Source organism: Tenrec ecaudatus, chromosome X (genome assembly GCF_050624435.1).
Source record: "Tenrec ecaudatus isolate mTenEca1 chromosome X, mTenEca1.hap1, whole genome shotgun sequence".
Lineage (NCBI taxonomy): Eukaryota > Metazoa > Chordata > Mammalia > Afrosoricida > Tenrecidae > Tenrec > Tenrec ecaudatus.
Genome location: NC_134548.1, coordinates 12,352,269 through 12,377,447, shown reverse-complemented (window position 1 = coordinate 12,377,447; position 25,179 = coordinate 12,352,269). Strand labels below are relative to the sequence as shown.

At 45.2% G+C, this 25,179-nt stretch overlaps 2 protein-coding genes across 2 annotated transcripts in view; both read right to left on the bottom strand.

Moving 5' to 3' along the window:
- Nucleotides 1-769: 769 nt before the first annotated feature.
- MAGEB17 (MAGE family member B17) lies at nucleotides 770-1,930 on the bottom strand. The gene has a single exon (XM_075538288.1). The coding sequence runs from the start codon at nucleotides 1,928-1,930 to the stop codon at nucleotides 770-772; it is 1,161 nt and encodes a 386-aa protein (XP_075394403.1).
- Nucleotides 1,931-22,501: 20,571 nt separating this feature from the next.
- GRPR (gastrin releasing peptide receptor) overlaps nucleotides 22,502-25,179 on the bottom strand; it is a 46,055-nt gene continuing 43,377 nt past the window's right edge. The window contains exon 3 of the mRNA XM_075539201.1: nucleotides 22,502-24,245. Coding sequence (XP_075395316.1) covers nucleotides 23,856-24,245 — 390 coding nt within the window. The 3' untranslated portion in view covers nucleotides 22,502-23,855. The remainder of the gene's footprint in view (nucleotides 24,246-25,179) is intronic.

Genomic DNA, 25,179 nt, shown 5'->3' with positions numbered 1-25,179 from the left:
CTCCCACTGAGGCCTTACAGTGCCCCCAGGTCCCAATGTACCTTGTCTCAGGGCATTTGCACTTGACTCTGCTCCTTTGGCCTGCCACTCCCTCCAGCCCCTGCTTTTACCTGTCCTTTAGTGTGGGTCTCTCCAGCTTACCTATAGAAGGGCTATTTATAAACTGAAGCTCTGTGGATGTGACTGAATGGCCTTTGTCCAGACAAACTGAAAGCCCCCCACATAGCAGATATTCAATTAACAGTCGGAAAATAAAAGTGCCAATGAACAAGATGTTTCAGCCATTTGAATTTTATTTCTCTAACTTTCTTGAACAAGGTAACTTTACTAAAACTAGACTCAATGGAATAAAAGAAAGCACAAACAGATCACCTTTGAATTGTTTTTTTAATTGCTCTTTTAAACATCTAATTACTTATTTCTTTTTTATGATTGATTTCAGATCTCTTATCTATTTACTTATTTACTAGCAAATTATTGCGAAGAAAACCCCACATTCCACTACCACATTCTCATTTGGAACCACCCCCACCGAAAAAAAGGGTATTCCATTTGCTTGGCAAAACACACAAAAAACTACTCTCAAGGCCAATAGACATTCATGGTATATAAGTAAATCATGTATTAAAAGAAAAAAAGTTGCTTTGTTTTGCAAAAGGAAACTATAAACCTCTAGGTTACTTATATTTAAGAGAAACACAAAGATGTGTGTCATACTCCTTCCTCCATCCCTGCCTTGCCCTCCACTGCTGAGAAGGTTAACAAGCCCTCAGACATCAACGATGAGGGAGGAATTGGCCTCGGCCTCCGCCTCGGCCTCTGCCTCGGCCTCCGCCTCGGCCTCCACCTCGGCCTCCGCCTTGGCCTCGGCCTCCGCCTTGGCCTCGGCCTCCGCCTTGGCCTCGGCCTCCGCCTTGGCCTCGGCCTCCGCCTCGGCCTCGACCTCAGTGGTGGCTGGAGGATCATCCTCAGCTGCATCTGTGATCTTGGTTTTCGCCAGCTCTTCCCGTAGCGCTTCTTCATAGTGGGATTTGAAGGCAGTGGGCATACACCCGTGGATCCTGGCCAAAAACTTGAGGACTTTCAGCTTGCTGGTTTCGGCGTGGGCCCTGGGACCCCACAGGTATTCATAGCGTGGAGGATTGGTGTTGGGCACCCGGACGTACAGCAGGTACTTTTCTTGCACGTAATCTATCATGGCCTTCTGGGGATCCCCAAAGATGTGGTGCTGCTCCCCCTCATAGAGCCCCAGCATATTCAGGAATTCCCAGATCTCTTTCTCGCTGGAGCGGCTGCCATTCATGAAGATCAAGCCAAGGATAGGCATCAGGAGGCCGATCTTTGTAAACTCTTTCTCAAGATGCATAGGGGCTTTGATGGGCTTCAGAACCTTGTTTGCCAGAGTATAGGACTCACCCCTGGGGCTAACTTCCTTCAGGTCAAGGCCATAGACTAGCTCCAGGCGCTCAGAGACTCTCTGCAGGATCTCAGGGAAGCTCTTCCGGTGCTTTCTACTGAGCAGCCTCTGGAGGTCTGCCTTCATGATGGGCTCTTTCATCTTGAACTTGCGCAGCAGATATTGCACCAGCAAGTTTTCTTTCCTGGTGAGAATGTCGCCGTAGGGGCTCTCAGTAGAGGGTGAGGCCATCAAGGTACTGGGCTTTTCATTATCTTGGATCTCAATATTTTTTTTCCCTCTTGGGTGGGAGCGAGCTGCACGGCCCTTGACCTGTGTGCTGGCCTCGGAAGCTTTCTGAGGGGCCTGGGCTTTGCCAGCAGCAGGGGAGCCCTGGCTAGTACCCTCACCAGCAGAAAGGGTGGAAGGTTCCGCAGCTTCAGACACCTGAGCCCCCTGGGGCTCCAGAGTCTGTTCCTGGGCCTGGCGACGTTTCTCACGGGATCGGACCTTACTCTTCTGACCACGAGGCATACTGGCTGCTGGCCGGTCAGGAGGCAGCAGGCTGAGCTGGAGAGACAGCAGGTGATGCAGACCGCTGGAGGAGAGAGGACAAGGGGTTGTGAGACCCCTCCGCCAGGGAGATGCCAGCCTGGCTTCAAGAAGGCGCCTCTGCAGGCTTCCTGGAGGGTCCTACTCTAGGAAGCCTGCAGGTTCCTCTTCTGCTCGGCTTGCTGCTCCCCCACCCCACCCCCTCCCAGCCCTGGGGAGGGCAACAGAGTGCCCCTGCGGCTGCAGTCAGTCTCCCAGCCCGGACATAGTGCAGCTGACAGCAGGAGCTGGCAGTGGAGACCCCTCTGTTTATATTCAGGACCACCATACCAACTGCTCAGAGGGCTCAGGCCCCCTTTTCTCTCCTGTGCTGAAGGGGACACACCCCAGCTGCCTGGGACCCATCCAGCAGGAAGGACGTGAAAGGCGCCACCGTCCCCTCCCCCACCTCCCTTGCAGAGACGCCCAGTACCGGCAACGCAGAGGTGGGGGGTGGGGTGGGGGGGAGCTTTCTCTCTTGAGCTTATTGGGGTCTTCAGATCGCCATTCTAATTTCGCCCATAGCCCTACGCAACCCTACCCCGACAAGGACCCTCCCACCTTGCTTCCCTTCGAGAGCCTCTGGACCTCTAGGCGTCGGGCCTAGGAGGCAGGAGTGGCGCCCGATAAGCCGTCTGGGTTTTCAGCCCGATTGCTGCTAGGCCCACCTCTCCCGTCTCAGGGGTCCCGTTTTACCGAGGCCAAGGGGACTTTCATTGTGGGCGTTGTCCCTTCAATCCGCATCCAACCCTTACCTTTAACCTCTGGTCAGGCTGGGAAAGAATCCAACCTCAGCGCACCGGAGGCCGGAGGCCGTACCCTTCTTGGGCTCCGAGGCGGAAGTCTGATGAGTAGCTTCCGGCCTGGGGCGTTTGTGTTTCCGAAGGCAATAGCAGGGGCAACACCGTTTAAGGTCCCGCCCCCTACTTTTCCCGCGTGGAGATTAGAATTCAGCTCTCAACCTCTTCGATCCCATCAGGCTCAGGCCTGAACCATCACTTCCCGAAGATGGAGCGAAGCTCCTGCCCCAGAGCCGTGTGCCTCTCCCGAGCCTTGTAGCAGTGACGGCAGGGGTGCGGCTCTCGGGGTCCCCTCTTTAGGAAAGAACCCCTTTAGTAACACCCATAGCCCTTACCTGTTGCTGTTGTCAGGGGCAGTCAAGTCGTTTTTGACTCATATCAGCTGTGGACAACAGATCCAAACAGGGGCCAGTCTCGCACCACTTGCACGATGATTTTCTCAGAGCCCACTGTTACCGTTGTGCCAATCCATCTCCTTTTTTTAAAATTTATAAATCGTTTTACTGGGGGCGCTAACAGATTTTCTCACAATCCACCCATCCATGTTTCAAGCATATTTGTACAGAGGTTGCCACCATCCTTTCCAAAACATTTTCTTTCTACTTGAGCCCTTGGTATCAGCTCCTCTCCCCACCCCTTCCCACCTTCGTGAACCCTTGAGAAATTCTAAATTATTTTTATTTTCATATTTTACACCGTCCGCTGTCTCCCTTTACCCATGTTTCTGTTGTTCGTCCCCCTGGGTTAAACGTTGATCATTGTGATCAGTTTCCCCTTTCTCCCCGTTCTTCCCCTACCTCCCCGCTACCCTCACAGTATCACTAATATCATTACTGTTCCTGAGGGTTTTATTTGTCCTGGATTTCAATCATCTTTGTCACTATCACTATCCTTTACCAAGCATGATGACCTTTTCCAGGGACTGGTCTCTCCTGATAACATGTCCAAAGTATGTCAAACCAAGTCTCACCATCCTCACTTCTTTTTATTGGCATATACTTCACATATCATACAACTTAATCATTCACTTGACATTGAAAAGTTTGGTGAAATCATAACCATAATACATTTCAGAACATTTTCTTGTACTCCTTATCATGAGCTCCCTCATTTCCCCCATCCTCTCCTGCCATGCCCCTACACAATGAACAATCCAGTTGCTATCTCCACAGATCTCCCCATCCTAGGCTTCATAGAGAGAAAAGCATTAAAAAAAGGAAACAAGCATGCAAGCAAACAACAAACTCGAACCATCATTGACTAGACAAAATGTAGAGAACCCCCATTCAAAAAGAAGGCACACAATACTAAAAACTGAAATAACTTTACAATGAGAACTACATCTGCCATGATTAACTTTACCAGACTGTCTGATAGCAACACCGTCCGCATCCCTAAGTCTGGTCAGGAGGGGATTCACCGGAGGCCTGGTCCGCGTGAGGACCCTGCGAACGGCTTTAAGGCTTTCACTATTATCCCTAGCCTTCTGCACTGGGGTTCGAAATTTAAGCTCATGCCACTTCCTTTTTCGGATTGGGATTTTGTCCAGTACATGGATCACCATCCTAATCTCTAAGGAGCATTCTGACTATATGTTTGCAAGACAGAATTTTTTGTTCTCATTAGGTTCTAGTAAAAGCCTTTATCTCCCCGCTTCCCAGATGGAGGACCACTCCCTTAAACTAGGCTTGTCCCTTCCTTGGAGACCCTCCAGGAAGAGATGAAGGGACTCCTCAACTTGAGGTCTCCAGCCTGGGCCACCCAGTGCCTACAACAGGAGGAGCTTAGTGGGGTCTCTTCTGTTCCCTTACTATTCAATCGAGGATCCCACCTTGGCACTCCATCAGCCCTGTACCGCCAGTCTCTGCTGACTTGATGCTGCACCTCTTAAATCTGTAACTTAAATCCTTTGAGTTGGAAGTCCAGGTGACCCACGTCCTGCTTGGGACTTCTAAGGGCGCCTGGGACTTCTAAGGGCAGATAGGACTCTACTGTTCCAACACCGTCCTTCCCTCGTCCTCACTCATGGTTGTCACTTGTAATCAGCCAGAGACTTACACGCCTCCCTCTAATGACTGAAGGTCAATATTCTTGGACCAAGACATCAGTTCCTGAGAGCCCTGAATGCAAAACAAAGGGACACTCTGTTTGCTAGCTCTGTCGGGGGCTCTCTAGGCCTAAGGACAGGTGTGGCTGATTTCTGGGGGACCTTCTTTACTCTGGGAGTTGGTCTCTTCAGTCCTCCCACATGGGGCCATCATCTTGGCTCCTGTTTCTTTGACTAAATGCTTTGGGGGAAATGTACATCCCTGCAAACCAGTTCCCCGAGTGAAACACGTGCAGGAAATGGGCTTATGTGTGACAGGAATGTGACATGGAAACACAAGGCAGAGAGTACGCCAGGGCTGGAGTGGGTTGCCAGAGGCTTGGCTGGCCATGAGATGAGCCAGGGAGTCATGGCTGCTTTTCCTCCCGTCTGGAGTAATTTGTTAATGATTGTGAATGACGTGAACGTTAGTTGGTGCTACTCATCAGTAGACTTGCCTCCAGCTTGTCTTGGCATATTGAACAGCTGCCTCCTCCAGACACTGCCCAGATGCTTGCACCTTATTAACCTCCAGAAGGTACCAGCCGGCGGTATGGTAGAAGGGGGTCATCATCAAGCTGGAAAAGTCAGTTCTGCCAGGATGGGGGTTGGGGGGTTCTTTTGCTCGTGATGACAGGCTGTGTGCACCACAACATAGTTTGTTTGAGAGTTTATTGAGAATTTTGATATTTATTTTTATTCTCCGATTTGTCAGCCAGTCACTTATGACTCATGGTGACCTTGTATGTGTGCCAGAAGAACTGTGTTCCAGAGGGTGTCCGTTTTCTCAAGATCACCAGGCCTTCCTTCAGAGGAGCCTCTAGCTCAGTGGTTCTCAACCTTCCTAATGTCGTGTCCCTTTAATACAGTTCCTCAGGTTGTGGTGACCTCCAACCATAAAATTATTTTCATTACTACTTCATCACTGTCATTTTGCTACTGTTATGAATCAGGCAACCCCTCTGAACGGGTCGTTTGACCCCCCAAAGCGGTTGAGATCCACAGGTCGAGACCCACTGCTCTGGCTGGAATCGACCCTCCAGCATTTCAGTGAGCAGGTGAGACGGTAACCATTGGCGAAAATAAAGATACTAAATATTCACTTGATGAACTCTGATTTTCTGCTTCATCTTCGCTACCCATGAACTTGCCTGTGGTCGGTAGACACTGACTACATAGAGCTTCAGAACAGGAATTTGTGATTCATCAAATCAGGCGTTGTACCAGACACTCAAATGTACTGCCATTGAGTCATTGCCGACTCATAGTGACCCTATAGGAAAGGGTAGTAGAAAACCCTGTCTTTCTCCCTCAGAGCACCTGGTGCTTTCAAACTACTGACCTGTCAGGTCGCAGCCACCATGTTACCATCATGCGACCAGGGTTCCACTAATAGATACTAGACAATACAGGAAAAGAGAAAAAAGCCCACAACCTGTTAGGGATTATTTGTAAGAGTTTAAGCATGAGAAAGAGCATTCTTTTGTGTTGTTTTGCTTTTATTTTAATAAATCATTTTATTAGGGGCTCTTACAGCTCTTGTAACAATCCATCCATTAATTGTATCAAGCACATTTGTACATATGTTGTCATTATCATTTTCTGAGTATTTCCTTTCTGCTTGAGCCCTTGGTATCAGCTCCTCTTTTTTTTCCCCATCCCTTTCCCATCCTCCCACCCTCAGCAATGCTTGGTAATTTAGAAATTATTTTTATTTTCATATTTTACACCATCCGCTGTCTCCTTTCACCCACGTTTATGTTGTTTGTCCCCCTGGAGAGTGGGGGAGATTATTGTGATTGGTTCCCCCTTTCTCCCCCTTCACCCCTACCTTTCCCCTACCCTCATGATACTGCTACTCTCATTATTGATTTTGAGGGGTTTATTGGTCAATGATTCTCTGTATCGAGAGTTCGTGGTACACTTAATCTTAGCTAAAAATCCAAGAAAGGATGTGTTGAGAGTTCTTACCTGTACCATGCTCTGGTCTAGACAGATTTTTAAGATAGAACTGGGGTCATGATAGTGGGACGAAGGGAGCATGAAAGAATTAGAGGAATGTTGTATGTTTCATCGGTGCTATACTGCACTCTGGCTGATTCATACCTTTCTTGTGACCCTTCTGTGAGGGAATGTCCAATTGTCTGCAGATAGTCTTTGGGTCTCCATTCCTACCCCCCTGTTCACATCAAAGTGGTGGTTTGTTTGGGATCTTCTGATGCCTGATACCTGATCCTGTCGACACCTAGTGATCACACGGGTTGGGGTGCCTCTTCCATGTGGGCTTTGTTGCTTCCCTGCTAGGTGGCCACTTGCTTAACTTCAAGCCTTTAAGACCACAAATGCTATATCTTCTACTAGCTGGGCTCCATCAGCTTTCTTAATCACATTTGCTTATGCACCCACTTTGTCTTCAGCAATCATGTCAGGAAGGTAAGCATCACAGAATGACAGGTAATTAGAACAAAGTGTTCTTGCGTTGAGGAAGTACTTGAGTTAAGACCCAATGCCCGTCTCTACCTTAATATATAACCTATAAATATATGCACATCAACCTAGATCCCTATCATTATATATTAATATAATACATATGTACATGGCTATGTATACCTCAATAAATGTCTTTGGCCCCATAGTTCTTTTCTCTATTTTCTTTTACTTTCCTCCTGTCCCATTATGATATTTGACCTTCATTCGATTCTCAGTACTTCCTCTCGGTTACATTGCACTTGAGCAAACCCCACGAGGCATTCTATGCCCTCCTTGCCATTCATTTTAGATCTTCAGTTATTCTCTTTTCCCTGGATTTGTTGGCACCCCTGCCCTTCCCCTCACCTCCTCCTCTCACTTGTCCTCCCCACCCCCCTCAGAATCATCAATCCCATCGTTTTCTCCTTGGGATTGTTTATCCTGACTATCTTATATAGAGAGACATTAAAAAAAACAACCTGTGAATAGTTCCAGGTCTGTCTGCTGACCCTTATGAATGTTTTCCCATCATGTCTGATGCAGTGCCAAGCCCTGGCCCCGAGTCTGAAGTCTATTTTCAGAATTTCTCTGAGACTTTGTTGCTTTGCTCTCCTTGCTGCTCGGTTGCGCTCCCTTCATGTTAGCCTCTGGTGTGGGCGGTCAGACAAGGCACAATTCCTGCACTGTCTCTGGTGCTGCCCACTTAGCATTTTGAGTCAGTAAGAGGACATTGTGTCTCCTGGTGAGGCCAACCTTATGATCCTCTCTGTGCATTGGCTGCTCTGAGCGGGAGTATTGTCCTTGAAGCTTGGTTGGCCAGGATGCTATTCTCATTCTCTCTCTCTCTCTCTCTCTCTCTCTCTCTCTCTCTCTCTATATATATATATATATATATATATATATATATATATATATATCTTTGCCTCTTAGTTTGCTCCCGTGTGGTCTGGACAGACCGACACTCTCCCCTTGCTGTATCTTCAGTGCTGTCCTCTGTAGTGCATTCTTCGGGGAGGGAGGGGGGTCAACATAGCTGGGATAGGGGCTGGCCCTGCAGACCTCTGTTAGTTTACTGCTTCATTCTAGTATGTTGCCCTCCAGGCTTGGTGCACCAGGTTGAGATCTGGTCCCTCGCTCTCTTTCCTGTCTAGACAAAGAGTATCCTGTGGTGGATTAGTGCACTGTGCCCTCCCCCCAATACCTTCCTCTCCCCCCTTTTTTTCTTGTCCCCTACCTCCGCTCCTCTTTTCCTCTTCTTTATGTAGGTATGCTGTATGTATCACTGGCCTTGTTCTGTCCCTTGCCTGTGTGCCTGTCCCTCAACCCGTAATTACGCATTAAATAGTTTTTCTTCTGATCCCACTGTATTGATTGGATCTACCTTAGTGGACTCATGTTGTGCTTGTCCTTGTGTGCTTAGCTAACTTTGCTTCACATAATTTCCTCCAATTCTTCCCATGAGACAATGTGCGTCATGCGTCCATTACTGTTTTATAGGGATGTGTAGTACTTCATTGTGTGTATGTGCCAGAGTTTGTTGGTTTTTTTAAATCGTTTTATTGCAGGCTCTTATCACAATCCATACATACATCTATTGGGTCAAGCACATTTGTACATATGTTGCCATCATCATCATTTTCAAAACATTTTCTTTCTACTTGAACCTTCAGTATCAGCTAATTGCCCTTCCCTCCACGAACTTTGATTATTTATAAATTATTATTTTTTCGTATTTTACACTGACCACTGTCTCCCTTCATCCACTTTTCTGTTGTTCATCCCCCTGGGAGAGAGTTATATAAAAATCCTTGTGATCAGTTTGCCCTTTCTCCTCCCACCTTCCCCTACTGGCATTGCTACTCCCATTACTGGTCCTGAGGGGTTTCTCTGTCCTGGATTCCCTGTGTTGCCAGCGCTTATCTGTACCCATGTACATTCTCTGGTCTAGCTGGATTTGTAAGGTAGAATTGGGGTCATTATAGTTGGGGAAAAGAAGCATTAAAGAACTAGAGGAAATTAGTAAGCTTCATCAGTGCTCTACTGTACCCTGTCAGGCTCATCTCTTACTTCTGACCCTTTTGTGAGAGTATGTCCAATTGTCTACAGATGGGCTGTGACTCTCCATTCTGCCCTCCTCTCATTCACATCGATATGATTTTTTGTTCTGGGTCTTTGATGCCTGATAACTGATCCCATGGACACCTCATGATCACACAGGCTGGTGTGCTTCTTCCATGTGGACTTTGTTGCTTCTCAGCTAGATGGCCGCTTGTTTACCTACGAGTCTTTAAGACCCTAGATGCTATATCTTTTGATAAATGGGCACCATCACCTTTTTCACCATATTTGCTTATGCAACCATTTTGTCTTCAGCCATCCTGTCAGGAAGGTGAGCATTACAGAATGCCGGGCTATTAGAGCTTGGCCCAATGTCCATCTGCTACCTTAATGCTTAACATATAAATATATATTTGTAGATCTATTTCCCTATCATTATTTATAGATATATTTACATGTGCCCATGCCTATGATTATACTTCTATAAATATCTTTTGTCTCTTAGTTCTTTCCTCTATTTCCTTTTACTTTCCTCATGTTCTACTATAATGTTTGACATTCATTTAGCTTTCAGTAATTTCTCTCAGTTACACTGCACTTGAGCAAACTCCACCAGCCATTCTATGGCCTCCTCACCATCAATTTTAGATCACTTGTTGTTCCCTTTTCCCTAGGTTTCTTGGCACCCCACTTCCTTTCCCTTGCCTCTCCCTTCTCCTGTGTCCTCCCCCCCACACCCGGAACCACCAGTCCCGTGTTTTCTCCTCCAGATTGTTTATCCCACCTATCTTATCTATATAGACATACAGAGAAAATAATAAGCACAAAAACAAAACAGAGCAAAACAACAACAAAAAAGTTCCATGGCTGTCTGTTGACCTATATGAGTATTTTGTGGTCTAGTCTGATGGGGTGCCATGCCCTGGTTCCAACGTTTATTTTTGGCATTCCTCAGGGACTTCATTGCTTGCTCCCCTCACTGCTCTGATGCACACCCTTAGTGTTTTTCCCTGGTGTGGTGGGGTCTGATCATGTGCCAGAGTTTTCTAATCCACTTGTCTATTGATGGCAATTTAGGTTTTTTCCAGATCTTTGTGCTGCAATGAACATTGGAGTGCAGATGACTGGCCGGGTCAATTTCTTACTTTTTCTAGGTATATGTCCAATTGGGGGATTGCTGGGTTGTAGGGTAGCTCAATTTCCATTTGCTCAAGATAACGCCACATTGCTTTCCACAGTGGCTGTATGTATCTACAAGGCCACCAGCAGTGGATGAGAGTTCTTATCTCGCCACATCCCCTCCAACAATTGTTGTTCTCTGATTTTTTTGAACTGGGCTGTCCTCAGGGGTGTTAAGGGGTAAATAATAGTTGTTTTAATTTGCATTTCTCTGATGGCTAATGATCGTGAACATTTTCTCATATGTTTATTGGCCATTCGGGTCTCCTCCCAGGCGAAGCTTCTGTTCAGGTCCTTTGCCCACCTCCTCAGAGTGCTCTCTGCTTTTTTCTTGTTGCAGGCTAGTAGGGCATTGTATATTTTAGTAATAAGCCCTTTTTCCAATGTGGCATTGCTAAAGACCTTCTTCCAGGCTGTGGGTTGTCTTATTTCTGTCTTGGTGAAGTCTTTCTATGCACACAGTTGGTTTATCCTTAGTATATCCCACTTGTCCATTTCCGCTTCAGAAGCGCGCGCATGTGTGAGTGTCTGTGTGTGTGAGTGTGTGTCCTTTCCTATTGTGGCTAGCCTATGCATTCCTTGTGCCAAGGTTCTCAGGTTTGTCCTGATTCCCTCACTGATGGCCCTAATAGTCCGGGGTTTTACTTCAGGGTCTGTGATCCCCCTTGAGTTCTTGTGCATGGGGTGAGGTAAGGATCTTGCTTCATTTTTCTGCATGTAGATACCATTTTTTTCCAGCACCACTTGTTGAAGAGGGCATCTGCTTCCCATCTGATCTTTTGGGGTCCCGTATCAAAGATCAGTTTTTCTATATAATGCTGGTTTTAGTTCTAGGTTTTCTATTCTTTTCCATTGGTCTGAGTATCTGTCATTATACCAGTAGCATGCTGTTTTGACAACCATGGCTCTGTAGTATGTTTTAAAGTCAAGTAAAGCAAGCTCTCTGACTTTGCCTTTCTTCTTGAGGAGCTCTCTGCTAAATCTGGGCTTCTTCCCTCTCCATATGAAGTTGGTAGTCAGTTTTTCCATTTTTTTTGAAGAAGGTTGTTCGTATTTGTATCAGTATAGCATTTTATTTATATAGTGTCTTGGGTATAACTGACATCTTTACTATATTGAGTCATCCCATCCTTGACCATGGGATATTCTTCCATTTGTGGAGGTCACTTTTGGTTTCTTGTAGTAGTGTCCTGTAGTAGAAAGTGCATGTCTTATCTAGGGCAATGGAATACAGAGACTTTGGGATAAGAGTCAACATTCTTAACAACTTAGAGAAAGCATGGGTCCTAACCCATCAGAATGGCCCCCAGTGTTCAGTCCCAGCGGTCCCCATTCTGAGGGTGTTAGCCCTTTGGTTTCTGGATCATGGAGAAATATGCAGCCCTGGAGGGCAAGTTGAAGCTACAGGAAACCACTTGACCTCTTGAGTCAGTGTTCACCCATTGGTGAGAAAGTATTTCTTTCTTTTTAATTTTTTTAGTATTTCTTTTTTTCATTTATTTCTTTTATAGACCATGAGCAGTAGGTAAATGCCAAGTATCTTTTTTTACTATTATTTTAAAGTAATCATGGGCATGTAAAATTCTAACCTAGGGCCCCTTCCCTCACTCCTTATAGAGAGAAGGTAAAAGGGACACAAAAGGAGGTGAGGGATCTTGAAAGAAGGCAAATTTCCCATTTTGTTTTGATCCTAAAGAACTAAGTAGAACAGCAAGGTTGTAGTAGTGGTGGTGGTAGTTGTTAGGTGTCATTGAGTCAGTTCCAACCAATAGCAACCCTGTGCACAACAGAACGAAACCCTGCCGGGTTCAGGACTAGCTTCCTAATGGTTCCTATGTTTGCACCCATTGTTGAGCACATTTTTGCAAGATTGAGCCATTTTTCCTTGTAGGGATTTGAATAGTTTGAAATTCCCTTCTTTCTTGTGGGTTTCTTAAAATATGAAACAAGGCAGGGGTCAACAAGGGAGTGGATGCTGCCACAGCGAGTAGCTAGAGAACCTGACTGGTTAGAGCCTAGGTTGGCAAGAGGTTTTCCTTTTTTCATTCATCCAAGTAGAACAACCCTTTCCTGCTTTAAAAGGACAGCACAAAATGTGGTGAAGAAAGCTGATGGTGCCCAGCTATCAAAAGATATAGCATCTAGTGTCTTAAAGGCTTGAAGATAAACAAGCGGCTATCTAGCTGAGAAGCAACAAAACCCATGTGGAGGAAGTACACCAGTCTGTGTGATCATGAGGTGTCGATGGGATCAGATATCAGGCATCAAAGACCCAGAGCAAAATATTCATAATGTGAATGAGGGCCAGAGTATGGAGTGGAGGCCCAAAGAGCGTCTGTAACCAAATGTATATCTCCTTACTGAAGGGTCATGGGGAGAAGACGGGCCAGTCAGGGTGCAGTATACCAGCGATGGAACATAAAGCTTTCCTCTGGTTCTTTAATGCTTCCTTCCCCCCCCCCCCCACTATCATGACCCTAATTCTACCTTACAAATCTGGCTAGACCAGAGCATGTACATAGGTACAGATAAGAGCTGGAAGCACAGGGGATACAGGACACATAAACTCCTCAGGACCAATATTGAGAGTAGCCATACCAGGAGTGGAAGAGTAAGGTGCGGGAAGAAAGGGGGGACTGATCACAATGACCTACCTATAACCCCCTCCCAGGAGGTTGGACAACAGACAAGGGGACAAAGGGAGGCATCGGACAGTGCAAGACATGAAATAATAAAAATAATTTATAAATTATCAAGGGTTCGTGAGGGAGGGAGGGAAGGAGGGGGTGGAAAACTGAGGAACTGATACCAAGGTCTCAAGTAAAAAAAGATGCTTTGAAATGATGATGGCAACATATGTACAAATGTGCTTGACACAATGGGTGGATGGATTGTGAGAAGAATTGTATGAGCCCCCAATAAAATGATTAAAAAATAGAAAAAGGATAGCACAGAAGGTTTCTCTTGAAGTCAGAGCCTACTTCAAGGGGGCTGGAGCACTAGACTCTGTGAAAACCTCCTTTGAGTTTAAAGTCAACATCTGGTCATATGCCAGTATCTCCTTTGAGGTACATTTACTGGATAGGCAGGGAGTGTTGGGTTCACTGAGAAAATATTAAGCAACAAGCAGAATATATATATATATATATATATATATATATTGGAGGTGGGGTGGGGAAAGATTTCTTATGGGAATTTGGGAAGCGTGATATGCCCCATTCATTTTCATCTAGTTTGATATGAGCGCAACAGATAACAGTCTTTGTTGATTGGCTTCATCAGATTCCACAAGAAAGGAATAACTCTCCAACTGACCACTCAGGCAGCAAAGATGAGCAATCCTGATTTATTCATATCATGATTTCATCTACTACTAGTTCCTGAGGAACAGGGACCTAGAGGACCTTGTCACTCTGTGTGGACAGAGCTTGTACCCCAAAGATGAAGGTGCTGTGCAGGGACCACACCAGGAAAGAGATTCCAAGACCTTCCACCCAGAATTCCTTGGGACAGATGTAGACACCACTAGGCGGCATGGAGAACATCTAAGAAGTATTTCTTCACAGCAAATGATGTGTTAGGCAAATCTGCTGCATAAGGCCTCTTAAGAATATTGAAAAACAAGGATGTTACTTTGAGGACTAAGGTGTGCCTGAGCCAAGCCATGGTATTTTCAATTGACCCATATGCATGTGAATATTGGACATTAAATAAAGAAGACTGAAGAAGAATCAATGAATCTGAATTGGGGTGCTGGAGAAAAATATTGGAAGTACTATGGACTGCTAAAAGGATAGACCAATTTTTCTGGGAAGAAGTACGTCCAGAGTGCTCCTTAGAGACAAGGATGGTGAAACTTTATCTTACACACTTTGGATATGTTGTCAGGAGAGACCAGTCCCTGGAGAAAGACATCGTGTTTGGTAGAGGAAAGGGTCCGTGAAGGAGAGGAAGGCCGTGTAGGAGGTGGACTGACACCGTGGCTGCAACAAGGTCCTCAAGCATGGGAACAATGTAGAGGCTGGCGCAGGACCTGGCAGTATTTTGTTCTGTTGTGCACAAGGTCACTATGGGTTGGAACAGACTGGAAGGCACCTACCAATAGCAACACCCAGCAGATGATTGTTCAGGTCCCAGGTCACTCACTTTACTGGACATAGGAACCACTTAGGGATCTGTTACAGTGCTCCTTCTGCTTAGCAGATTTAAATTGGGACTCAAGATGCCGGGTTTCTACCTGGCTCCCAGGTGATTCCCAGGCACACATGCATTCATAGCTGCCTTTCTTCCTCTCTGAAATTGTGATGGGTACCCCTGCTGCTACTTCATCTCACTCGAGGTGTTGTGACCTTGGTCAGCCTCTCTTCACATCCATGGTAGTTGTGTCATTTCTTGATGGTAAGCCTCCTTCATTCATAATGTTGGCACTGTGGGTCTTTCTCATGTGGCCTCATGTTTGCTGTTTAATACTTTCAATATTCCCAAAGACTTGATCCCTGGTTAAGCCCCTGTGTAGACTTCATGGAATTGGGATTGGTGATGGATTAAACAGTTTGTGAATTAAATGCCAACTGTTACCGTCCTTGCTGTCTTTGGGAATCCGATTTTAGAATTTATTACTCTTTCTACACACACACACACACACACACACACACACACACACACACACACGGTCTCTTAGATAGAAAGAAAGAAAAAGGAGCCATCAGACAGGCAGTTGGCTGAATATTTGGAACTTTCACAGTTAAATATCCTCCTGTGGATCCATAATTTTAAAAGCGATTTTCTACTTTCTGATGCCTAAAATTATCCCAGAAAGCAGAGACTTTCAAATGTTGGCATTCAAAGCCTGAAAAGGGCAGCGTGGAATAATGGTTCCAATTATAGGGTCGTGATGAATCCGAATGGCCTTGATGGCCTTGGGTTCAGTTTGGGGCTTGTCGCACTTACATAGCTAGGTGTTCTTTGTTTCTGCACTTGAATATTTAGGATTGCTTTTTCTTAAAGCAACACTTGCTGATGCATGGCGTGATATGTGTTCTTCATTGCAGTCGGGTCTCTAATAGCCACAACACTGGAAACTACCTCAAAGCCCATCAGTAGAGAGGACCGAGGCAGTCAACTGAGCACACTGCGCAGGTGTTAAGAATGAGGAAGTGCTTTCTCTATTGACATGGACACATCTCCATGATATGGTGCATAGTGAAGTAAGCAAAGGCAAAGCAACGCGTTTAGTGTGCAATTTTTCCACCGTACAATGGTAGTGGAATACCTGACAACACATATTTGTATTCGACTGTCTGGATAGGCATGAATGCTGGTTAGGCATGAGTAGCAGACCCAAGAAACTCATGGCAACGATTCTCCATGGCAGGGCCTGGTGAAAAGGGGTGTCCAAGAATGGTGAAGACCCAGCACAGTGGTAGCAGAATATTTCTCTATGCTCTCCATTCGAACCGTGAGAAGACTGCTCTGCCAATTCAAAAGTTAGATAAATAAAATATAAGATTAACATAGTTATTTAAGGCAATTGGATAAGTGGATTGAATTTCCTTTTCTAATTGAAACTTAAGATACAAATACTTAATGGAGATAAATAAAATGAAATCAAATTTAAGAGCTCCGAAAGTAAAAACAAAAACTCGGATGTGCCGAGAAATCACTTGTGGGCGTTTGTTTTACCAAATGCAGGTGCTCAGGACATCCCTCTAGATGTTCCCAGTGATAGGGAGTTGAGGAATCTGCATTTTGCAAAAGACAGACTGACTGATTCTGATGCACAGGGTCCAAGGAAAGTCAATGCCACTTTGATTTTTCTTACTGAAGACTGAATACATACATACATCGGTCCGTTCCATAAATTATGTTTTATTAGATTAAGGAAGAAAACTCGCTTTGTATCTTCTACAACTTGAATATTCTGCGTACTACAGCAGGATGAGACTTAATGTCACAAAGGTTAATTGTACATTGCAGTGGAAGCATTGGACACATTTCTTGAGAAAGACGAGGTCAGTCAGGGAGGAAACATTTCTCCTGGAAAAAAGAATTCCCCTCAAAGAAACACACGTCATAAACAAAGCTGACAGGGTCACATGCTTAGGTTTGCACACTTAAAGGGATTGGCATCATCACTATTAATAATGCAAACTTCTCAGAAATAATTCATTCATCTAAGGAGACGAGGCCAAGCCATGTCGTGACATTATTTACACAAAGTACTACACCTGGAACGTGTTCTGAGTTATTTAGCACAGGGAACATTTTTAATGCAATAAATATTTACAGTGGATAGTAACAAGGGCCCTTATAACTTACAAAATATGAGATTCATATGTAAGACAAAACACCAAGCAGCAAAAAGAAACCTTTGCCAGATATTTTTACAACCACTGACTCTGACCACTGTAACAAACTTTATTACACAAAACCCTGTGGACTGGAATACCGGAAAGGTCATGCTTGACTCAGTGAAGTCGAGATTACAGAGGCAAAAAAAATGTAAGAAATTCAGTTTCCCTTTTTAAATACTGCCCATGTATTGTCAGTACCCATACCTCAAAACGAAAACTGGATTCCCAACAGGCCCAGATAACAAAATGAACCTTGAACATCAAAGTCCTGGGCCACATCCACAATTTCAAGCTTGTCTAGGAATGACTGAGACTTTGAATGTCTGAGTTTCCCTTGTAAGTTGAAAAGCTCCTTTAAGAAGTCCATTAAATTATGTGGGCCCTCCCCTGTCATGCCTCTGAGAGTGGATTTCAAATTGGGGGAAAGAAAGGAAAATCATCTCATGTCCTAGAGTTATGAGCTCAGAGTACACAGAGAGACAGTGGCATCTGGGTGGGTAACAGGGCATATAGGGCTAGGCCTGAGTCCATGCCTGAGTACCATTTAGTCTTGGAGATATTTATCTATTCAAGCTGATTCGCTTTGGATGGGTCTTTAGGTCCTAGAAACCATCGATTGTCATAGCTTACTCTTTTTGAAGGGAGAGGATTCCCCACTCATCCCCCAACCTCTTCTCCCACTCATCCTGGCTGAGAAAAGGACGCCTGAATTGACTCTTCTCACTTGGCTCTTTTCTGTGCACCTGGTTCTTCACTACATGTTTTTTCTTTTTAATTAGTCTCAGAATCAGATGAGAAATTTCCCCCCAGAGCTGTGGCTGTCACCTAATTGCCTCCAGGGGCAATTGAACTGAGTGACTTCCCTGCCCACTTACTTTGTAGTGGCGCCCCAGTCTGTCTGTAGCAAATCCTTACCCTCCTCTGTGTGGAGGCTCCCTAGATGCCCTGTGATTCCTCTTTGACTCTATCACTAGGTCAGGCTTTTAGATAAACAATCCCGAGTCGGAAATAGGGCTTTCGATTAGGTACTGAGAACTACGTCTTACCCAAGGCCTGGATTTGGGAAGTGCTGCTGACATGAACATGGGCTTCTAAAAGCCCCAGTGACAAAATAGAACTCTGCCTTTATTCCATGGTCTCACATGATCTTGGGGGTCACTAAATCAGCTCCACGAAGCCTCTGAATACCTGGGAAGGCAGCCCGGCATGTTCCAGAGGTGAACTGCTCCATAACATTTTCTGGGTTATAATACTTATGGAAACCGTTTACCAGGTCTTTCTTCCCTGGAGCCACCGGGTGAGTATGAACCTCCAATGTTGGGTTAGTAGCCCATCAGAAGAGACCAGTCCCTGTAGAAGGGCATCATGCTTGGTAAAGTAGAGGGGCAGCAAAATAGAGGAAGACTCTTGATGAGATGGATGGAGACAGTGGCTGCATCAATGAGCTCAAACCTAAGAACAATTGTGAGCATGACACAGGACAGAGCAGTGTTTCATTCCGTTGTGCATTGAGTCACTCTGGATCCGAACCAAGTCAATGGCACCTAACAACAACAGCAGCCAATCACAAATCACTAGTGTTGATAGGCTCTGCTAGATGGTCAATAAGCCAAAACCAAACTCACTGCCATTGAGTCAATTCTGACTCACACGGACCCTTCACGGTTTCTGAGGCTGCAAATCTTTACAGGAGCAGACAGGCTCATCTTTCTCCCATGGGGTGGCTGTTGGTTTGAACATCCAACCTGGCAGTCAGCAGCCCAAGGCCTAAACCGCAGTGCCACCAAGGCTCCTTTTAGATGGTCAGTAGTACATGGGAGTCTGACAGTTACAAATTTCCATAGTAAAACGTGTGAGTAGCTCTTTGGGCAGCAGGGAAGGCTTGGATTCAATGAAACAACAAACACATAAATGCTTTATATACCATGATCACTTGATAAATGCAAAGTATTTTTGAACTATTATTTTAAATTAATCATGGACAGATAAAATTCTAACGTGGGGTCCTTCCATTTAATATACACTCGATTTCTCATTTATCAACATGGTTGATTCCAAAGACCAAGTCGTTATGTGAAAATTGTCGCTTCGTGAAAATGGAAAATTACATACCTGCCAAATGACATCACTCCATAACTGCTAAACCATTAAGAATCACAGCCATCTCAGCCAGCATTAATCTCGCCTTAAACCTCAGCATTACTGTCAGACTTATATCGATAAGGTGCAAAATAGCGCGATAGATGTTTACTATTGTTGTAAATGTGAAATGTCACGGGTAACAGGCTAGTTGATAAGTGAAGAGTAGGTGTATATGCAACATGGATTTTTGTTTTAATTTAGAGACACTTCCATTCTTAATTACATTCTTAATGCAAGGTTTCACAAGAGAAACGTCTGTTCTCAGTGTGATCTTTCTTGATTGCTCTGGATATATTCAGCTGGAATTAATGCTTAGCCCCCCCCCCACCAAACAAAGGATGTTCAGAAGAGTTAGGCTGCTAACCTCATGGTCAGCAGTTCAAAACCACCAACCACTGTGTGGGAGAAAGATGGGGTTTTCTATTCCCCTAAAGAATTACAGTCTGTTCTGTATGGATAATATCCGTATAAAAAAAGGAGAAAGACTCTTGACCATGTGGGGATGCATCTACAAGTCAAAGAACTGTAAAAAGTTGTTAGATAACCATCCAATGGGATTGAACATCAAAATTGTATGTGAATGTCTATATTGAATTGTGTAAGATATGGAAAAAAACTATTATAGGGGAACAAAAAAATATAAGGGTTCCGGGGAAGTAGGGTGGGGGAGGGAGGGGTAAAGAGGAGCTAATATCAAGGAGTTCGAGAAGTAATAAACTGTTTTGAAACTGATTGTGGTAGCAGTTGTACAATACTGTTTGGTGTGCTTGAACTATAGAATGTTATGATATCTGTAAGAGCTCCCAATAAAATGATTTAAAATGTTAAAAAAAAATGAATTACGGTCTCAGAAACTCACAAGAGCAGGTCTAACCCATCCTGTAGGTTTGCTCAGAGTTGGCATCGACTCGATGGCAGTGAGGTTTGCTTGGGTTTGGGCCCTCACTATTCTTATCACCGTCATATTGTCAGGCCTCCCGTGCCATCCACTTGCATGCAGACTTTGTGAAAACGGACGTAGTCCATTTTAAAACAAAGAGGTCATTCAACTTATAGCCCCCAAAGAGAGCATATCTCCATTGCTGGGGACCATTTGGTCCCTGAAAAGACCTTGAAACCAATCAACCAACTGCTACCTTTGGCATACATGAGGCCTTAGTAACTCAAGGTTGCCTATGTCCCATGGTCAAGTTCATTCATTTCTGTCCAGTCGGCATTTTCCTAACAAGCTGGTCTTGGTTCATCACAGCCTCCGAACTGTTTGTTTACTGAAGGCTTCTCCATCTGCCCAGATGAAACCAAATTGTGTGGAGGGCAGTGGGAGAGCCAGGGCTTATTAACTAAGGGTTCAGCCGGGGCATGAGGGCAGCCATCAGAGCAGGAGTGAGCCATCCATATTTATGGGGAATCATCAGTTTAGCAGGGTGGGGGACTCGCACCTGGCATTTGCTCCACGCCGGGTGGATCATCTTGCTTTGGGATATCACTCCCAATAGCAACTGTACCTCGTCTGCCAGCAGTAGCCTTCGGTAGGGAGAGCGTACTGTTTATTGCTTAATCAATCATTGTTGAGCTGTCTGCCTCAGGGAGGCTCAATGTAAGAAGGATTGAAAGGTAGTATCTGTCAATTGAATAAACACAGATGGTTTTCAACAGCAAAAATTGATTCCCACCCCACCCTACCCCCAAGACATAAGCGCTAAATGTGATTATCTTTGGAAGCCAGGCGTGAAATGTCACTCCTCCTGCCCCTGCTGTATTCTGCCCTGACAGAGGAGGGACACCAGATGCTGGCTGGGGTCTGTCTCACTAAGGCTAGGTTCTTGAGGTGGAACAAGGCGTTCACTATTATAGAGAAAACCAAACCCAAAGTCACTGCCATCGAGTTGATTCTGTCTCAGGGGGTCCCTAGAAGACAGAGTGGAACTGCCCCTGTGGGATTCTGAGACTGTCACTCTTCATAGGAATAGAAAAGCTCTCTTCCTCCCACAGAGCAGCTGGTGGTTTCAAACTGTGAACCTTGGGGTTGGCAGCCCCGCTATGCCCCCAGGGCTCCTCCGCAGAGAAGAGCTTGACTAAATTCTCCCCAGACCGAAGCTGTGCATCAACCCTCTCATTGAATCACAAAATCTTTTGACCAAGCGCAGGCTAGCAAAGTCTCCTCCAATCCTTTCCTCTGAGAGCACTAGAGAGGTAATAAGGTTTACCTAACAGCAATGATAAGCTTTGCCTAGAACCAGACTTCAATCTTCTTACTCTTTTTCCAAATGCTAGGGAGGAGCCCAGGTGCATTCTATGCATGATGTTAATGGAGGAGATATTATGGTGAGTCATAATCCCCAAATGTCTTTGGAACCAAGTAGATCAGAGATGTTAGGGGGGAAAGTATTTATTTATGACCCTATATCAAGTTTTCAAGACTGGGAATCTTTATGGTAGCAGTCTCCTCTTTCTTACTAGGTACCCACAATGTTGTGTATTTCCGTGACTTTCTAAACGTAGAGTGAATTCTGCTCAAGGGTTATGAGGATGGCCAAAGGCAAAACGGCAGAATAGTCCTTGGTGCTAAAAGGTACACAGGAGGTTGAAGAAGACTGAAGAAGGGCATGGAGCAATGGGTTTGTCTTATCTCTTCCCATTCTAATCCCCAACCATAATGGGTCAATGAATCATTTATACAAACAACTCCAAAGAGCTGTTGTAGAATGGCGATTAAGAGGCTTTCCTAAGAGTTGTTGTAAAGCTAGAAGGCCTGGAGCAACCGCGAGTGAGCGGGACAACTAAATGCTTCAGAGACAGAATAAGAAACAAATAGAGACAAGCAGAGGGAGGATGGCCTCAGCGCCTTGCTCTGATTCTGCTTAAGAATCCATTGGTCCAGAATGGGGGCACTGATAACTTAAGCAAGGTCATATTGCTAAGGATAGAGTTGGGATGTCAACTTAAAATATTGGTTCTTTCACCTCTGTCATCTGTCTTACTTTCCACCTGAGGGATGCAGTCCCGGATTCCCAGGAAAGCAGGTGTGCACAGTACCTAAGAGCACACAGTGGGAAGGCCTTGCGAGGTTTTGCTCCAGTGAATACAACTTTAAATGCAGATCTTGACAACTGTCTTGGGGCTAACTCCTAAAGCTCTGCGAACAGCAGCCAGTTCCTCCGATTAAGAGACAAACCTTGTGTCATAAGTGCCATGTGAGCAAGGGAGCTGAGGGCTCCATCTCAGCTACAGAGAGCACAGGGGAGCTGGAGTTATCTTCAGCCAGAAGGGCACACTTACAGAATTTGGATTTTTCTGGAAGTGATTTAGTATGTATGCAATCTGTCAGAATGGATCCGGAGAAACTCGACTCAGGGTTAAGAAAATGAGGTGGTCGATCTTTTTAGAGTTCATTCTACTACCTTAGAAAGAGAACATTGATTTCTAGGCGGAGGCTATTTTATAAATAGTCTCCTGAAGTCGACAGAGGAGGTTTTACAATCAGTTCTTAAAGTTAGGCTCTCTGGAACTTTCTTGTACATACTCAGAAATCCCTATTACAGAAATCCTATAAAGGGATTCTTTTTTCATTTCTTCCCACAAACTTTTGGTAAGACATACAATAAACATAAACATGCCTTTCTTCCCCATCCACATGTGATCCCTTCTTTCTCCTGTAACATATTAGATGCCACCGCCAGCCTGGGTTCCTCTGACTCCAACTCAGGGCAGACCCCACGCAGGTCAGAATAAAATGGCTCCATACGGTTTTCAGGGGCTGGTTTGGGGGAACTGAATTGCTAGACCTTTCGTCTGAGGTGGTGTCTCAGGGTCAACTCGAACCTCCAACCTTTTGGTTGGCAGTCAAAGATGTCAACCATTTGTACCCCCAAGAACCCCAATGGAGCAGACAAGGATGGCTAAATCTAAGTGAATTCCACATGCTTGGAAATCTGCATGGCACCAAAATCGACACTGTACTTTACGTACTTATAAATGTTCGGTGAATTGACTGTGTGATCCATATTTTTCCCACCGAAGGACTTTTCTTCTATGATGGAACCAAACCATTTTGGATCAGCAAAAGGGACTTCTATCAGATTAGACCCCAGAGCATAAGCTATCGCTGTATCGTCACCTGTGGATCTTAATATGTGGGCTTATATGTTAGGGCAGGTCTGTGCCTTAAAATTACGTCTTGAGTGTTCCCCCTAGGCCCTCAGTAACATCTTTTTTGTTCTTTTTTTTTCCAGCAGTCGGCACACAGAAATATGTTTTTCCGTGTTCATTTGGGGACTGTCTCTCATCCATGGGACGCTTTCATCGTGTTGACTTTAGGTTACATGTGTAGGTATGTTAAAGCTATTCTGTGCTTTATGAATTATAGATGATCCTGAAACAATCAATTTCATCCTATTTTGAAAGTGCTTGCTTCTGCTTATAAAAATAATAATAATAAATAAAGAGACTTTCACCAAGTGAGGAATGACGGTATGATTTCTCTGCTCCAGAAATATGCCTGTCCCTGCAACTTAAATTGACCACATCTGATACATATAATACTTCTTCTTATATAGGCCAAGCATTCCCTTTTGTCAAAAGGGTACAAATAGGGAATTCTTATTATTATTCCCAAGTTAAAATGGAAAGCAAAAGCCTTGATGGTGTCTTTAAAATATAATAGCCATCTGTTTGGGTCTCTCCCCCACCACTCAGGAACAGTGACAACAACAGATGCAATGATAACTAATTATCCCCAATGCCAAACCAGGAGCCCCAAGGGGGTACGGCCGAGGGCCAACCTAGACATACCCTTCATGACAGATATTACCATTGATGAGGCTGAAAGTGGCCACCGAGGGGTTGGTGGTCTTAAAGGAGGTCATACAGGTGGTGCTCCTGGCGGTGCTGTGGGAGCGCGCCAGCAGGCCGGGCCGGCAGCAGAGGAGCTGGGTGTTGAATTGTTTCCGGAAGCTCTTGCTCAGCAGGTAGAGAGCGAAGGGGTTCACGCAGGAGTTGGTGAAGGCCAGGAGGCGGGCACAGATACTGGTGATGAAGTGGAGCATGGAGGTGTCCACCTTAGAGTAGTGGTAGGAGCGGTACAGGTAGATGACGTGGTTGGGAAGCCAACAAAAGGCGAAGAGGGCCACAAACACCAGCACGGTCTTGGCAAGTCGCTTCCGGGATTCAATCTGAGGAGACAGACACCCAGGCAGAGACAAGGGTGCAGACAGAGAAAGGGATAGGGCCAGAGGAGGGAAATAGGAGACAAGGGTTCACAAAATTATGGGAGAATCAGGACAACAAGAGAAAGACAATAGAAACAGAAAACAACAACAGCAACCCACCAGGCAGACACACAGGAAGTGGAAATGCATGAGAAGGAGTACAGTTAGCATACACCTCCGAGAACACATCTGTACACAAAGTTGATTACATGCTTGAATGAAATTCTAGTAAGTGCCCCATTTTCCTCAGGAGAGCCCTAGTGCCCTTGGTCAGCCATCGAACTGCACTTCTCTCTCTGCAGTTCCCTTTGAAGCTCAAAGAAGCAGCCATCTTTGTTCCACCTTATTGGCCAAACCAAGGTCTAAGTCCCTATTAATTAGTTTTCCATTTTAATCCTGTCATTTCTGGCCTATATTATACAGAAGAGTTCTTAAACGATGTAGGCTGGGCTCCTCCTTGTTTGCCTCTAAGTCCTGCTGCTGCCAGGGGATGGTGTTTCTCGCTGGAGACCTTACAGAATGATGGGAGCTCTAGAATGACTGACCTTTCAAGCAGGGAGACGGTTTCACTGAGAATGGCCACGTCGTGCCCAACAATTGTGGCAAAAAGAAATCAACTTTACAGGACAAGGCCTCCAACTGAGTTATTTATTTGAGTGGGTTGGGAGGCTTTCCGCCTTCCCAATCATAAAGCCCGAGGATCTACATCTGGGCCAGAAGCCAGGAAGAATGGACAAAGAGGAGAGGCCGAGCGAGTCTAAGCAGGGAGTCTAGCAGTACCAGCAGGCTGGGCACTCTACAATTATGCGTGCTCTCACTGGTCCTCGTTGCACAGCCCGACAATATGGAATCATGACGGGTGGTGTGATGGTTAAGAGCTTGGCTGCTAGCCCAAAGT

Coding starts and splice junctions, on each gene's coding strand:
- MAGEB17 (XM_075538288.1), bottom strand. CDS start 1,930: ATGCCTCGTGGTCAGAAGAGTAAGGTCCGATCCCGTGAGAAACGTCGC.